A 16,560-nucleotide genomic window follows, 5' to 3' on the forward strand; every position below is an offset into this window, starting at 1 on the left:
ACTGTACCAAGGCATCTTCTGATATCCCTATGGAATTTGGAGGGTTTGGCAGAGCTGCCAGAGGGAGAATCATCCTGCTTTTTCCATGTCCTCCTTGGGTTAGCTGGTTCTTAGAGAAACTGGGTAGATTTTCTTGATAGGTGACTTGCAGTTTTCATGCTTCCTAGTTGCCTGGTAGCATTCTTACCTTATTTTACACTGCTATTTCTCCCCCAAAAAAAGGCCTTCTGAACACTGCTTGGGGTTCTTTTAGTTGTTTTAGGTTTTGTTTCTTTTTCCTTTTGTACTGTTTGAGGCTATTATCTAAGTATGTCTGCCTTTTCAATTACCAAAACCAAAAAAGAGCACATGACAACATCTCCTAAGTACTCAGTGGGACACCAGATTAGCAGAGCTCCTGCCTCAAACCCGAGCTGCACTTTATCAGTTTGGACTCACACAGGGCACCAGGGCTGGAGAATGAATCTCACATCAATCCAGAGTGTCACAAAAGCCAGCAGAGCAATCCACACACAAAAAAGCAACTGGTCTATTCTATATCTCACAAGCAACCATGAAATCTGATTTTACAACTCTATTATATCACCAGGGTTGGGGATTTCACTATACAGATGTGTTCATTTCATGGTTCATTAGCACTCCTGCTGTTTCATAAGGCATCAATACTAATTTTAAATAGATTTCTCCATATCTTTCAAAATTGGCTTAAAACTTTAAACTACTAATAGATGTGAATTAACATCAATTTTAAATATCTACACTTTTTTCCCCATGGCAATACTGGAGTATTACTTTCAAATTCTGTAGTTTCTCATTTTAAAAAAGTAATAAATACATAAAATATATATCTAAAAATTGGTTTCTCAAGCTGCAACAGAACCTGAAGATGTTTCCTTTCACAGTCACTGCAATGTAATTTCCTCATGAGGACTGGAAATACCAACCCCCTCTGACCATCCAGACTTATGTCCTTGTCTATTACATGACTTCCCCAATAGTCCTTTCCTTCCTTTCCCAATTTCTTTTTTTTGTCAACTAAATTGGACCATTTTTCTATAATGTTTTAAAAAGAACCATTTTTTGGCAAAGAACACAGCAGTTGCTTTTACTCTCTGGCTTTTATTTCCCAGGCAGGATGTGCAAGCTCCAGACATAAGCAGGATTAGAAATGCCAGCCCAAATGTTGGATTGGCCACCACTGGCACCTCTGGCGTCACGCAGCTGCTGGCAGACACCTGAGGTGTCACCCACCTGCTTGCTCCAATGCAACCATGGTGGCCTGCTCGATTAAATCGCGCTCGATGAAGCTCCTGAAGTCCTCGCTGTACACGCTCAGGTCTGGCAGCTGGAATGTGTAGATGGGCATCTCCAAAGGGAACTGCTCATTGCTGCAGTCGTTTGCTACATGTGAGCGAGCAAGGGAGACTATGGCTGAGCTGGCATGGGAAATGCCTCTGGAAAGACGCTTTTCTGTGGAGAAACCAAAGAGAAGTTACATCTGTACCACGGCATAAAAGGCTGGCTATGCCAAGGCTGGTGAATGCACATTTATTTCACTAGGAATTTATTCCACGTCTTGTTTGCTGCCTTTTTCAGGTTATTTCCCTACTGTAAAAGATTGCTTGCTCTTACTACAGATCCCTCTGGCCAGTCAAAGGAACTTGACTTTCCTTCTGGCAAAACAGACCAGCAGTAGGAGTAACAAAATACGAAAGACAAATATTCCTATAAAATTTTTTCTTGATGTATCTATCTTAGGTTTTCAAAGATTCATTGAAAGAAAAATTTATTGATAGATGATAATCAGTGGATGTTTTGAACTCCTAATTAAAGCTTACTTTAACATAACTTATCACTAATAGTGTTTTAAAGACATCTCAAACTGACCAATGGTTATTTAAAATTAACTTTCTTGCAATTTGTGAAACTTTTGTTTCTCTAATGGATCAAAGTCTTTCTAATTTTGAGGGTTAAACTGCAATCTCTAAATTATCCTAAACTGAGGTAGAGAGTAGAAGGTTTGATTTTGCATTTGTTCTCCCTGTACATCTCAGCTAGGTCCCTTAAGGAGGGGCACTGAAGTGCAGGGCTGCAGCCCCCTGTGACATCCCCTCACTCCACTCCATCACCTCTCCCAGCACAGCCCAGCCTCCCCTGCTGGCTGCAGCCTGCACTCCTTGGTACAAACCAAGGCGCTCCTTTCCCTTCTCTGCTCCTCCCTGAACACTCCTAGGTCCACTTGGCAGTCAGAGGTGCCTCTGACCAGGAGATCCTCAGCTACACACTGAGCTGGCAGCCAAACTCCTGTCAGTGCAGCTGGTCAAAGCCAGGCGTACCCCACACCACCCACTGCATCCACTAAACATCAGATGGACATCTCAGTGCAAACTGTGTCCCAAAGGACTGAAGGGACATGGTTTTATCAACTGTGCTGCTCTTCCTCCCTTTATTTGTATTCAGAGCTTTAAGGAGTCAAAAGAAGCACCACAGATCCTTTTCTTCTGATAGAAGTCAGCAATTTTAAAAAAGCTTTACTGAAACTTCTAAGTACTGATGCTATTTCCTGTGTAATGGGTGGGAAGAGCGAGCAGGAGAAGGGAAGCCCTTGTGTTCCTTTTAAAGGCTGCACAGAAAACCATCACCAGGCTACTCTTATTACCTGCCTACATGACAAGCTGTCAGACCTGCAGATGCATTTTGGTGCAAACTACAACTTCTTGAGAAATTCATAGAAAAAAATTGCAACCCAACAGTCAGAGAGAGAGAGAGAGAGATCTGAAATAAAACCCGTAAGAGGTCTGCAAACAAAAAAGCAAATTCTAATGCTTATCATCCTGCACTGGAAATTAACTGTTAGAGGTAGTTGACTAATTTTTCTTAAGGTTTCAATTTCTATTCAGCAGGGGATAGGAGGCAGTTGCTGTGGAACCAGAAAAGAACGAATTTTTAAAGCTGAAAGTTATTCATAGTCTTCATACACCCTATTCACACACTGTGAGTAAGAATGCAAAGAGCAAAATACAGATTTTTAAACCTTTTTGTTTGTTTCAATAAGCATAAAAAACTATATACAAGAGTGACACCTTCTAATTAACTCCTTTCACAAGTACCACAGGACTGCTTGGGGACAACATATTTAACTTCAATCACACATTAAAAAAACAACTTGCAGAACTGAGGAAGAACTCACAACCACTAAAACATGAAAAATAGGGTCTAGCAGCAGCTCTGAGCCCCGTGACAACGGCACGGCTGCTGGCACATGGCCTCCCACTCCCTGCAGCCAAGCACAGCTCCCAAGCAGACAGGTCAGAGACCCACCTGTCCCCAAAAACTCTTACCTTGGGCAATGTCATCCTGCCTTTGCAGGCAGGGCCTCTCAGCCTTGGTCACCTGGGGAGGCTGCTCTGGCTCCTGCTGCTTGTAAAACCTGCCCTCGTTGAACACCTGGGGCAGGTTGGCCGTGTGCACCTGCCGCAGCTGCTCATAGTCATTCAAAGCTGCTGTCAGGTCCCAGTTCTTACCTGCAAAAGAGCAAAGGAACCACCTGCTCACCTCTGTCTGGGGAGCAGCTACCCCCACCACCCAGCCTGTGGCACCCCAACACAGCAGCACTGTGGGAAGAAGTGTCAAAGCCAGTTACCATTGAGTAAAAGCCACCGTCCACTGCTCTCCTCTCATCCGCAAACCCAAAATCCATGACACTGTATCACAGGAGCTGATCAAGGCCAGGACTTCCCTTGCTCAGATTCCAGCAATTCCCTTGCTCAGAAATCAGCAATTTAGGATGAACTCTAAATTCCACTGAGAGGGAGCAATAATTTGCAATTGGGTGGTTGTATTAATAATAAACAATAATTAAGAGCAATGATGGAAAGACATGAGTGACAGTGTCATAGCCTAAAAGAGTGAGAAACTCTTATCTTTCATTTGCAGAACAGACAGAATGCAAACACAAAATAGTTTTGGTCCCTTTATCTCATACAGGAGAGAGATCTTGCTCTCTTAGAGATTTTAAAAGCCTTTTAGAAAGCAGGCAATATAGGACAGTGTTCTGTAACAAAACCTGCAGAGAGAGAGTCAGCCTGTGTGGTTCCATGTCTGTGGGAGCTGCATGTGCAACTTGTCAGCACAGAATCCTCTGAAGGATTTGCTTCCACCTTCCACTTCAGCATACTGCTCTGACCAGCAACCACAGAATGCAGGCCAGTATCCAGAGATGCACAAGTTTGTTAATACACGTAGTGAAACAGGACTTGTCCTTCTCAGAAAACCATGAAAAACCTGTTGAGATGTCTGCCTGCTATTTTCAAAACAATCCTGCTTAGTTAAGATATAGAGATGCTTACTATTCTCCAAGTACTTGTTTCTAATTGGAAAACTAAAACTACTTAATAATGAGAAAGAGAGACCCTACAAGTTATATGAGACTTTCAGAGCATTCCACAAGCACCCTTCCTAAAAATTTAAAAGTAACCTGATTCTGACTAATACATGATTTATTGCACCACAGAAGGTTATCATTTTAGGTACTTTGAGAAGCTCCCTTACCTGAGTGGCAGTTAAAGAAAACTTACTTGCTTACACCAAGGAGATAAGCTAAATATAGTACAAAGCAGTTTTAAACAGATAAAAGAAAGCCTTTTACTGTTACAGTTGTATCTGTGAAGAACAAAAACATAACTGAAGAAGGAAAAAATAGCACAAACAGCTGGTACCCACAGGGTTGAGCTAAACTCCTCAGGTTTTTAAGTACTAACAAAATTCTGAAAGGAGAATTGGTATCATTGAGCAAGAATGTTATCTAGCTCCTGAGCAGACTATAATATAAACCACCATGTGAGCCATACAGAATTGTTCTGTAATGCTGTAATTAACTATTAGAAAGTCTGTAGGACAAAATGTAAATTCAGTGAAAATTGCCAGAGATACTGGAATAAGAACTTCAGCTATTACCTGCATTTGTTCACTAAAAATCCCACATAGAATAAATGGCTGCAATCCAGTCAGGGCTCTGCTCTAACTTTACACACATCCCAACCAAGTTACACAGCCCAAACAGGCAGAGCCACGAGTGTGTTCCCAAAACCAATCAGTGTTTGGAGTAAGAACTGCTTTTCTTTGGTTCTGGTTTTAAAAGGCATTTTAAACACATTTCGAAATTCTTCTTCTCAACCACAAAAACAATAAAGTAATTTTTTTTTATAAAAGAAGGTGACAATAAGTATAATTCTAGGAAATGCAGCTTTAAACAAAACATTATTATTCTAATATTGGCAATGCTACAAACCCAGGGCTATGTGACCCCCAGGAACAACCTGGATTCATTGAGTACAGATCCCTGAGTACCAGACCCGTAGCAGTGGAACACAGACAGCATTTTTCAGGGCATTCCCTGCAGTTCCCCTGCTCAAGATTTGTTTCATATTTAATTCTGAAGCTAACAAAAATCCCAGTGCATGTGCTGTAAGTGGCTGCTGTGTGACAGGGCTTTGATGTATGTAAGAGGAAAGCAGAAAATCAGCAGACTCACAGAAATCCCGCTGGCCTCAGTTTTAAGCCAAATGCAATCATCTTATATAAAAGCTCTGTCATAAAAATTACATTGAGCCTTCAGAAAGCAGGCTCACAGTGTGTTGCATTTAAAACAGGATTGCACTTGAGTTATGCTCCATGGTACATTGTAGCAACTGAACTTCTACTATAGACTTGAAACCTTACAGAAATTGAAATTTCTATACCTAACGCAGAAATACTTTATTTTCAAATCTCTCCATATCCCTGGAGTTGTCTCCATCTCCTGAACAGAAGCACCAATTGAGCACCAAAGCCATCAACTTCAGACAACCAACACAGGAAATTATGATTGGACTCACTTTCCCTAAACTGGCTGGAGCCTCCAAGCATTGAAATGCAAGAAAAACATTCAAGCAATTTAAAGAACATTTTCAGCACCTTTCCATCTCCATGAAATAGTGTTTTTGAAAATTAGTCACCCTCACTGAGCAGCATAAGTGTTCCCAGCTACCTTCTCCCCTGGAAAGATGGGAGGTTTCCCCCTTTGCCCCTCTCCATTTGTTTTACACGTTCACAAGTAAATACAAATGACAAATATTTTTTTTCCAATTGCCCATTAAAAAAGAGGTGAATTCATCAATTGGAGAGAATTAGCAAAGAAAAATCCTAAGTGAAAGTAAAGGAAACTGGAGACAGCAAAGACAATTAGAGAAAAGAAAGAGAACAGAAGTTCTAGAACAAAACTAAGGGGTTTATGAAAGACACTGAGAGAAGAAATACAAATAGGTACAAAAACTAAATGCACTGAAAAATAAATTTTAAAAAAATGTGATGTAATTTGGAGCACAGGAACTGCAAAAGCAAGAAGCAAGCTGGGTACCAATCAGGAGGATTATTAAATTCAGAAATGTCCAGATCTGAAGAAGGGTTTCCATCAGTGTGATAGGCAGGTGAGAAAGTTTCAGCTGCAAGTCATTGAGGAAATTAGTGGGGCTTGTGGTTGTGGAGATGAATAGAACTAACACTGCCTATCTCTCAGCCTTTAAACTTGGCATACTAAAAGCTTTTGGATTTCTAAAAGTTTATCTTATTACACTACAAACCAAGTTTTGAGAAACAAAAATGCCTGAGTTATGCTGGGTTAGAAATAAAAAAATAAATTCATACAACATGGGAAACAAACACATCCTCCCACCCAAAGCCTACAGGGCAGGTCCCTCCTTCCAGCCTTCCCCTTGTCCAACAAGTGGCACTGGCCTCCTGCTTTGGGGCAGACTGCACAGAGTCCCTCTGGCCCCTAGGGCAGGGAAAGAACAACTCTCCTAAGTTCTGTTTGTATGTGTCTCCCATGTTCTTCTCTGGCATTACCCAGACCCTGCTCCTCATACATCTCTGTTCCCTGTCACATCTCTCATTGTCTTTGCCATCTCCTGCACAGGCACCCAAGAGAAAGGGTCCGTCTTTCCTACCCCCACAGAGGTTATGCCTGAAGGAAAAATAACAGGTAATTACTTTATTCTGCATAATTTCATCAATTAAATTAAGTCAAGTAAAAACTTTTTTTTTTGCAGTTTGACAGACAAAACCAACACAAGACTGTTTTTTAGATTCTCTGCTGTTTTTGTTTCACCGTTACTTATCTGATGCACCCTGTTCATGTGTTTATACGACATATGATTGTATTTTAAAAGGCATTTCAGAAGCATAACAATGTTATTTCAGTGCACACAATCACTGGCAGCTCTGTATCAATAACAATTTGCTCCAAACCAGCAATAACACACTTCCAGTGCTTCCAGTTTTGAATGGCCAGAGAACATCAGTCAGCAAAAAAGCTGGAGCAGCACAAAGCTGGTTAGAAAACACAGGTAGTGGAATCATGATTGGGGTGCTGGAAGCAAACCAACTCTCTGACTGAAGGAACACTCTTACTGAGCAGTAGCTTCCTGAACAGCCACATGTGCTACATGAGTCAGCAGGTGTGCAATTTAACAACACTCAAAGGTCTCTGCTTTGAAACCAAGTCCTTCTTGTTTGGAGGAAAAACAACAAAACACAAACCCACCATACCCCACCCCCTTCTCCCCCCAAAAAAGGTGCAGCAGATTAAGGAATGGAAAATACACTGTGGCTGAAGGCTGGTACTGATGTTTTAATGTCAGAGAGAGCAGACGCCTACATAACAGGGAAATTCAGAAATAAACACAGCTACAACTGTGAAGTTTCTGCCCTAAATAATGGTTCCTTAAATAACAACAGGAGGCATCATAAGCCTGAAGAAAAAACAAAGATTTAGATAAAACAATATATGGTCTAAGAAGCCACTTCCCAATTTTTGCCTTACCAATTCAAACTGATTAGCAGAGGGTTAATAAACGAAGTGCTAAAGAACAGCACAACTCAGATTCACTTTAGAAGCATTGATAAAATTAAAGACTCAAAGAATGGTTTAGGTTGGAAGAAATCTCAAAGATATTTCATTCCAAACCCTTGCCATGGGCAGGGAGACCTTCCACAGGACCAGGTTGCTCCAAGCCCCATCCAACCTGGCCTTGGACACTTCCAGGGATCCAGGGGCATCCACAGCTTGTCTGGACAACCTGTGTCAGGGCCTCAACACCCTCACAGGTTCAGGGAAGAATTAAATATTCTTCCCAATATTGAATCTAACCCTGTCCTCTTTCAGTTTGAAACCATTTCACCTTGTGTTATCACTCATGCTCTTGTCAGAAGCCCCTGTCCAGCTCTCTTGGTGCACTTTCTGGTGTTGGAAGGTGCTCTAAGGTCTTCCCAGAGCCTTCTCTTCCCCAACAGCTCAAGGGTGTCATAGCAAAGGTGCTCCAGCCCTGGGAGGTCCACTGGGGGAGCAAAGCTGGATGCAGCACTTCAGGTGGGGTGTCACAAGGGCTTTCTCCAGTGCTGTAACCCCAGAGCTACATGATATTATTTAGTCTTTGGGGTTTTTGCTTTGTACTGTTTTGGCTAAAACATTATAGCTTAGTGGGGTCATAACAGTTAATAAATTTGTTGTCTTTTATTTCTTAAATCAGGTATAATGAAAACCAAGAGGATTTTATCATTAATTAGTAGGAAAAGCAAAGTTGCAACTATTACACAGTTCCCCCCGTCCCCCAAGCTTTCAAATATCCACCTACTCCAATATGTTAAAAAGAACATTTGAAAGGTCACCAGAAAATCCTGATTTAATGATAAATAAAATGCTGGAAAGGATGCAATTTGAGATGGGGAGCTAGCAAAGATCTAAGTAGTAAGAACCACAATGAAAGGGACCTTGCAGCAACAACATGTATAGACAGGACTTCAGCAGAGGAAACGTTCAAAGGGACAGGAAATGCTGCCTGCAGTGAAACAGGACCAATGGACCCAGTGGAGTACAGCCACTATGGGTCAACAACAGAGTGGGCAACAAGTTAACTTCCAGTTAGAGAAGAATGATCTGAGGAAGGCACTGAGCATCAAGATGGTATTTATGAAATGCACCTGTAAGTGCAACCTGAAGGCAACACAGAAACACCTCAGGCTAATGCAAAGAAGTCTGTTTTGACAAACCAACTGCCAATAAAGCAATCCTCAAGTTCAGTTTAACTGCAGGCACTTCTTTCTGTTCATCATGAAGCGGATTAGCAAATATTTACAGGCAAAAGGTAAGAACTTCAGACCAGCTTTTTTCCTTCTGAAAAACTAATACACAAAATTAGGATAAAATTAGACCACATCCTTTAAAACAAGATTTCATTTTGGTCCATGTTCTGAAAGGAAAATAATACAGCAAGGCCATTTTATTAACACATGCCTCCTTTTCTGCTAGAATGCAAAGTCACTCCAAACTGAACAGGCAGCTGGAAATGACAGTTTTGCTCTCTGCTTAACGAGACATTGGTAGCAGCTCAGCTTCCTCTTCCCATTGCCAAACCTTCCACAAGAGAACTAAAAAAGGAACCATCTGAGGGAGAAGAGATGAGAGACTATTTTTGGGGAGTTAGTTTTGTACACTCAATCACATGACAGCACTGTAAATGTCTCTCTCCCTCTCTATAAATTACATGCTTTTCTTTGAATTCTGCTCGTGTACACTGTTCTTAGAGGAGATGTCTCTGTACTGCAGCTCAGTCTTGTTCCATGGGGTCAGTCACCCTTCCTGCTCACATTTCATGACTGAAAAGCCAATCTCCCAGTTCCTGAGTTCATGTTCAGCTATGTACCCCTCAATTAAGTGCTGTTTGAAGCTGGAAATAGACAGCAGTTATTTATATGGAATGGTGAAATACCACATCATTTATATAAATAAATGAAGCCATTGATACAAGTCAAAGGGCAACTTTTCAGTTAAATGTATTATTATTGAATCAGTTTGTATTATTATTATTATTTCACAAATCCTCCAGTACCTATGACTGCCTACCCTGTTGGCATTTTAAAGCCTTTCATCCTATGCCTTCCCCCTCTATTCCAGGGGTCACTGCCTGCACACCTGCTGCTCCTGAAAACTGAGCTGCTTTCTCCTGATTTATCAGTGATCTCTGAGTTCATCCACACCCACAGCCCTGACACTGTGAACCACATACAGTAAAACTTGTTCTAAAGATTAAACTATTTTCTTTCACGGCTTTTCTGCTGTAGGGCACATTTTAAGTAGATTATACAGAAACTCACCAGCATTACATTCTATGTGTGAGTGAATCAAGGTGCCAGCCCAGACTACCCAGGAGGAAAAGGGACGTGCCCTACTCACTCCTAGACATTGGGGAAGTTGGAGCTCACACAGCTGGAGAGAAATCAATTCTCCACCATGCAGAGCTCTCAGTTTATATTTAAGAACGTTCCCAAAGCTGAGTGAGCCAAAGGAGTCTTCCCAGTGACTGGAAAATGCCTTGAACACACAGAGGTGACATCTGGAGAGTGTTGCAGCTGATTTCCTGTTTCCCTGTGACACGAGGCTGATCCATTTCTGAATTCACTCCTGCCCAAAGCAGTGATACACATCTGCCAGCACAGGCTGCTTTTCAAACTGCTTTGCTAAGGTTGTTGTTTCTGTCACCTGGGCCACATTTATTGTCAAATTGCTCTGTCAATATTAACCACTCAAGTGAAGGGGTTTTTTTAGGCTGCTTTTAAATTAATCAGCAAAGGCTGAGAATGAAAGGCTGGAAAGGCAAACCTCTCGAAGGTTCACAAAATGTAATTTCTCCTCTCCCTCAGCTCACATACACAAGAATGCTTTCAGTTCTTGAGAGCATATAAACAAGGTAAAAACCTCAGGAAGTGGCGAACAACATCTCAGAGATAGGAAATGAAACATGAAAGACTCGGTAAGTAATCATCCAAAAATGAAAGCAAAGCTGGAAAATAACATTTCTAAGGAACATTTCTAATGCTTTAGCATGTGTGTATAATCCACTAACACAGAATAGGTACAGCTAATGATTTGTCATTGAAATTTATGAATATTAATTTATAATTAATTTGAAACAGCTGTAAGCATCTTAACAAATAGGGAAATCCGATATTAGACTTTTATACCAGACACCAGCCATGAAAATGTTATATAACTATTATTTTTTAAAATCTCTTTTCCTCTCCATTTCAAAAGTAGAATGGACACTTTCTGAAAGATACATGTCAAGCACAAGCAGCAGAATATTTTCTGAGCTAGAGAGACAAGCAGCTGCACTCAATAAAAAGCTCAGCAGAAGAAAACTGCAGGGATTTTACCAGCAGGAGAGGCAGAGTATAGAAACATCAAGTGAGCCAACATTTAGGACAGCTTCTGGCAATGCAGAAAATCTATATGTAATGTATAGATTTTTTAGCTATTTGCACAACAGTCAGTGTGTGTTTAACTCACCCACTTGCTGCCAGGACGAACAACACATATTGTGCACAACTGTGCTGTGGATGTAGCAGGACATAACCAAAGCAAAACAATCGATATGTTAAAATAATTGGATAAGGAAGCAGAAATTGGTATCCTTGCTTATCTACAGGATAGTGAAACTGAAGAAACTTCCCCCAAAGATGGACAAAAGAAATAGCATTGGCTCTGAAAAGGTGTTACTCCATAGGAGCACACTGTGAAAATTCAGTCTGAGCAAGTTATAAAAATAGAACTGTTGAGTGGGTCAGAAAGAGCAAAGGGCTAAGGGATCATAGCAGATTGACCAAAACTTGTGATTACATGGAAATGAGGGTCTACACAAGCTTTTTTTGGCTCCAAGTTCACTATGACCATCATTTTTAGGGCTATGAACAACCAAACCTTGAAAATTCTGGGAAATATTCGTGCACATCTGTTTTCAAAATCTGATTGTAACTACGGACATCATCATTCCAAGGCCAGGTACAAGGCATGGGCACCACGGGGTGGGGGGCTGTTCTTCTGAATACTGTCTGTATTATTGTTAAGAAGCTACTCCATGGGTTTCACTGCTGCTCACAGAGAACTGACACACTGGGATAGTCAAAAGGCTGTGAGGGTGGCAGTCCCTGTTGTGTGTTTTTTGAACAAATGAGAAACCACCACATCAATGACTGTCTCCCAGCAAAAGATATGACCAGTGTTAGAAACTATTACACCAAATGTAGCCACAGCCATAAGTGCTGAAATGGTTGTCTGAGCACATCTTGCTCAGAATTTGCAATAATCCCTTTTACTTTGAGAAATTCCTGTGTAGGAGGAAATGATTTGGTGCAGATACATATGTCTATTAGCCTGTCAGAATAATTAGATTGTTTATTGCTTATTTCTTTGTTAGTATGTTCGATATGAATCTATTCATCTACAGAAACGAGAAGTACAGCACAGAGAAACTCTGTTCGATGTTTATTTGAAAGTATTGCTCTTTATAGAAGGGAAAACAAGGTAACTCTTCTAAAAGACCTCTGATATGGAGGAACCCTTTGAAATTTTGGCAATGCTCTGTCAGCACAGTAACTGACAATCTGTACTGATATAGCTGAGAAAAATCTCAAGTTCTTTTTCTAAAAGACCATCAGACTAAGACAGACTCCAGGCAAGAGTGACAGGTTGATCAAATCAGTCAGACAAAACAGAGGGCCCTTAAATATAGCAAGTCTATGCTAATATTCCTTGCTAGGCATTCCAAGATTTTATTTCATGTATCAGATGACTTGGGAAATGCTGCAGAATTGTGTGCATCTCTGTGTTAATAACCTATCATGCCTTATTACTGAAAAGCCCAGAGTAAAGGAAGGACCTACCACAAAATGAAAAACTTTCAGCATACATAAAATCAAACAGCTCTTGCAAAAAGGAGATACATAAAATAAGAAATACTTTTACATCTGCTGTAGATGTTCAGTAGTTACTTTGATTTAACACAATTTCTTAGAGAACATTGAGATTAAAAAAATAAAAAATAAAAAAAAGCAAATCCCAAACCTCTCAGGCAGCAAGTCCAGCATAGAAGTTTCAAGCCCACAGAACCGACTTGCAATTTACAAATATCATCTACTCTTTTCCAACCTCTCATCTTCACAATTATTGTTAGCCCACATAAGAAAAAATGAACAAACTTAACTATTATGAAATTCTCCCAGATATCAATGGTCTCTTTCCACTTTTAAGCCTATAAACCTAAAACAACTACAAAAAAATGAATAAATAGACAGTTACTTTCCTGATACAGCTTCTTAATTCTTTTTCAACCTAGCCAGTTGGCTTCCATGCTGTAAAGTTCAGGTATGCACATTAACCACTGGAACACAAAGATACCACTGGTGTCTCTATCACTGTACTGTAAATCCTTTTCAGACTAAACACAGTGACCTGAGAAACTTTTACAATTACTTTCAGGCAGCTGAATATGAAAATCCAGCTAAAGTCTCCTCCCCTCTCTCACTGGCACATAAACATTTAGGGCTTGACTCTTAGTAACTTAACACAGCAATCTAGAACTAAGAAGTTTTAAAGTTTTTTGTTAAAAACACCTGCCTTAGTTTAATCTATGGTGAGCTTATTGCAACAGTAGACTTGGTAAGAATACTAAGAAATATCTGTTTCCGTAGCCCTGAGCTGTCTTGTTATGACTGGCTCTTGGTTTAAGCAAGCAGTGAAGACAGGAAATGGTTGTGTCCCAAAAGCTTACCTTCTAGTAAGTCTCTTGCCAGACCTGGTTCTGCCCCTGTGGACCGAACAAAGTCTGACAGGACTGCATCCATATCAAGAGTCATGTGATCATTCAGAGGTGCTGCCAGACATGCAGCAGCAGGACTCACTGGCTGGCTAAAAGGTCTCCATCTGCCAAGGAGAAAAAGAAACAGGTTTAGAATGTACTCCCAGGTGATGTAAACAACATTTTTCCTCTATTCCCTAAACAAGACTATTAAAAAAGCTAAAATATTCACATTGCAGCATATTAAAATAAACAGCATTTGTCATCCATCTCTGCCTTAGCCTAGAGCTGATGATCACTCACACTGGAAGGTTTTCTCTATCTTATTATTTCATATTTTTATTGATTTTTCTTATGTGCAGCTCATAAATAGCTTTGCAAATTAACTCCAATTCAGCTAAACACAAGATCAGTTTATTAAAAGCACAATCACCAGATCATTGTCACTGTCCATGAACTGAGGTTTAGCAAGGATTTAAATGTCTAGAGCTCTTTTGCCTTACTAATACCAACACACACACAGAGCAGGGCTTAGGATTTGTTCTTTTATTTGCCTTGCCAATACAGCTTCTGTAATTTACAGATTCTGGCTGGGATGGAGTTAATTTTCTTCTTTCCTTCTCAAGGAAACCAGTGGCTAAACCAGTGTTCATAACAGCTGATAATACAGTAAATTATGAGGTTTATTTGGTTTATTTCCTTTTATTGGTGACCAATGCTGTAGCTGCTGAACAAATTTTACTGTGTTTATGAGCAGTCTGTGGGGGACAATCTCACCAGTGTGCTCTCCTGGGGGCACCATCACCCAGGGACCTGTTAGGAAGCAGATCATGCTTTGCCCCAAGTGAAATGTGACAATGTCTGGCCTGGGAATTTATACTGCCAAATGCATGGCCAACAAAAAAATATCTGAGCTACTGCATTTTGCATCTTCCTTTCATTCCTGAAAACAGGACCCTCCTCCTCCTCCTAGGCAATGCTCTTTACAAACATAAAATAGAAATTAAAGCAGGCACCACAAGAGGAGTTCATGCTAGGCAAGCTATTAAAACAGCTGGAATTTAAAACACAGTCATCCTAAGCATATTTCCATACTTCAACCCTGCCTGCACTGCTGCTGAAACAGTGCAAAGCAAAGGAATCAGGATGAAATTAAATACACAAGGTAAGGAAAAGCATATGTTTTAGTTTCATGCTTGTTATTCACTGGTCCAAGTTTACCTTTGAGCATGAATTGGATTTTTCCTGTTGATTCCTCCTCACAGGCTCAGTTGTAACTTTACCTCGTGCCAAGGGTAAGGACTGGCATGGAGATTTTCTACTGGCAGCAGATGATGTTGGTTGGCTCTTGCTTGCACCACAGCTACAGGGAAATAAACTGTGAAAGAAATTGGAATCCAATTAATTTCACTGTCTCCTACCTGAAACAGTCCTTTCCTCCTTCATGTGTAGTTACCTTCAGGTTATGCTTACCCTGAAAAATGGAATGCCTTTGCCTTCTTAGACATTGCCTTTTTCTGCAAGTACACATCCCTGCTACATTGCAAACAGCATTCACCTTCTGCCTCATGGGGGTGGGGTCCTTCTCAGCCTTATCCATGGGGACTGGCCACTAAACCCAGCTTAGCCCAACAAACCGAAACTTTGTGGGATATAAAATCACAGACCCATAGAACTGTTACAGCTGGAAGATACTTTTAAGATCACAGAATCAATGAGGCTGGAAAAGACCTCTGAGACAATCAAATCCAACCCATGACCTGACACCACCTTTTCAACTAGACCATGGCAGTAAGTGCCATGTCCAGTCTTTCCATAAACATCTTCAGGGACAGTGACTCCACCACCTCCCCGAGCAGCTCATTCCAATTTTCATCAAGAAGCTCCTCCTGATGTCCAACCAGAACCTCCCCTGGAGCACCTCCAAGTCATGTGCTCTTATCCTGTCCTGTTGCCTGAGAGAAGAGTGACACCTGTCTCACCACAACCTCCATTCAGGCCAGAGCAGTAAGGTGTCCCTCAGCCCCTTTTTCTCCAGGCTAAACAACTCAAGCTCCCTCACAGCTCCTCATCAGAGGAGCCCTGTGGATACCAATTGCATGGTTTTCAGGACAAAGGTAGATTATGCTGTTGATAATTCCACCCATTTCATGCTCTTTTGGCCTCTACATTGTACCACCATACATTTCACATCTTTTATACTATTTATATAAATGTATCATTATATTTGGGCCACATGAGGATAGCAGGGGAGGTGATCTTTTCCTCTCTGTTCAGTCCTGGCGAGACTTGTCTGGAATATTATGTCCATTTCTGGATCCTCAACACAAGAATGACATGGACATGTTGGAGTGAGTCCAGTGAAAGGACCACAAATTGCACTGGATCACCTCTGTGCAAGGGAAACACTTCTAAAAGGTAATCCTAATGAAGATGTACTAACAGAAGGACAGCTGAAAATACTGAGGAGAGTAGTTAAAAAGGAATGCAGATTCATTTGAAAGAGAACTACCTAAACGGATTATGGGCAAATTTGACATCTAAGCTCTGTCTCAACTGAATCTGTTCCAATGCAAATGCAGGACAAAAATGCTACTTTTATTTTTAACAAACATTCATACATAGATACACTGTGCTCAACAGCAGTAATCTGTACAAAAAGACCACCAGAAGCTGAATACAACTAATTTCTTTGGTGACTACAAGAAAGAACAAAATTAATCTTAGCCAGCAGGATGGAAACATATGGATCAAAACTAAAGGAACCTGCCAGAGATGATACAAAGCATTGGTGCATTTCAGATCACCACCAGAAGTGACTCAGTAGTATAATGAGTGTTAATTTAAAATGCACCAGCTGGGCACTCAAGTACAGTCACTGTGTGGGGGC

At 40.8% G+C, this 16,560-nt stretch overlaps 1 protein-coding gene across 4 annotated transcripts in view; it reads right to left on the reverse strand.

Annotated features, from left to right (window-relative positions):
* OTUD7A (OTU deubiquitinase 7A) overlaps nucleotides 1-16,560 on the reverse strand; it is a 99,373-nt gene that overhangs the window by 22,207 nt on the left and 60,606 nt on the right. For all 4 annotated transcript variants that reach the window (XM_066328572.1, XM_066328570.1, XM_066328568.1 and 1 more), the window contains 4 exons: nucleotides 14,892-15,048; nucleotides 13,644-13,795; nucleotides 3,342-3,524; nucleotides 1,252-1,470 (listed from right to left, as the gene is read on the reverse strand). In XM_066328572.1, coding sequence (XP_066184669.1) covers nucleotides 1,252-1,470; nucleotides 3,342-3,524; nucleotides 13,644-13,728 — 487 coding nt within the window. In that variant the 5' untranslated portion in view covers nucleotides 13,729-13,795; nucleotides 14,892-15,048. The remainder of the gene's footprint in view (nucleotides 1-1,251; nucleotides 1,471-3,341; nucleotides 3,525-13,643; nucleotides 13,796-14,891; nucleotides 15,049-16,560) is intronic.

The sequence above is a fragment of the Sylvia atricapilla genome, chromosome 13 (genome assembly GCF_009819655.1).
Source record: "Sylvia atricapilla isolate bSylAtr1 chromosome 13, bSylAtr1.pri, whole genome shotgun sequence".
NCBI lineage: Eukaryota > Metazoa > Chordata > Aves > Passeriformes > Sylviidae > Sylvia > Sylvia atricapilla.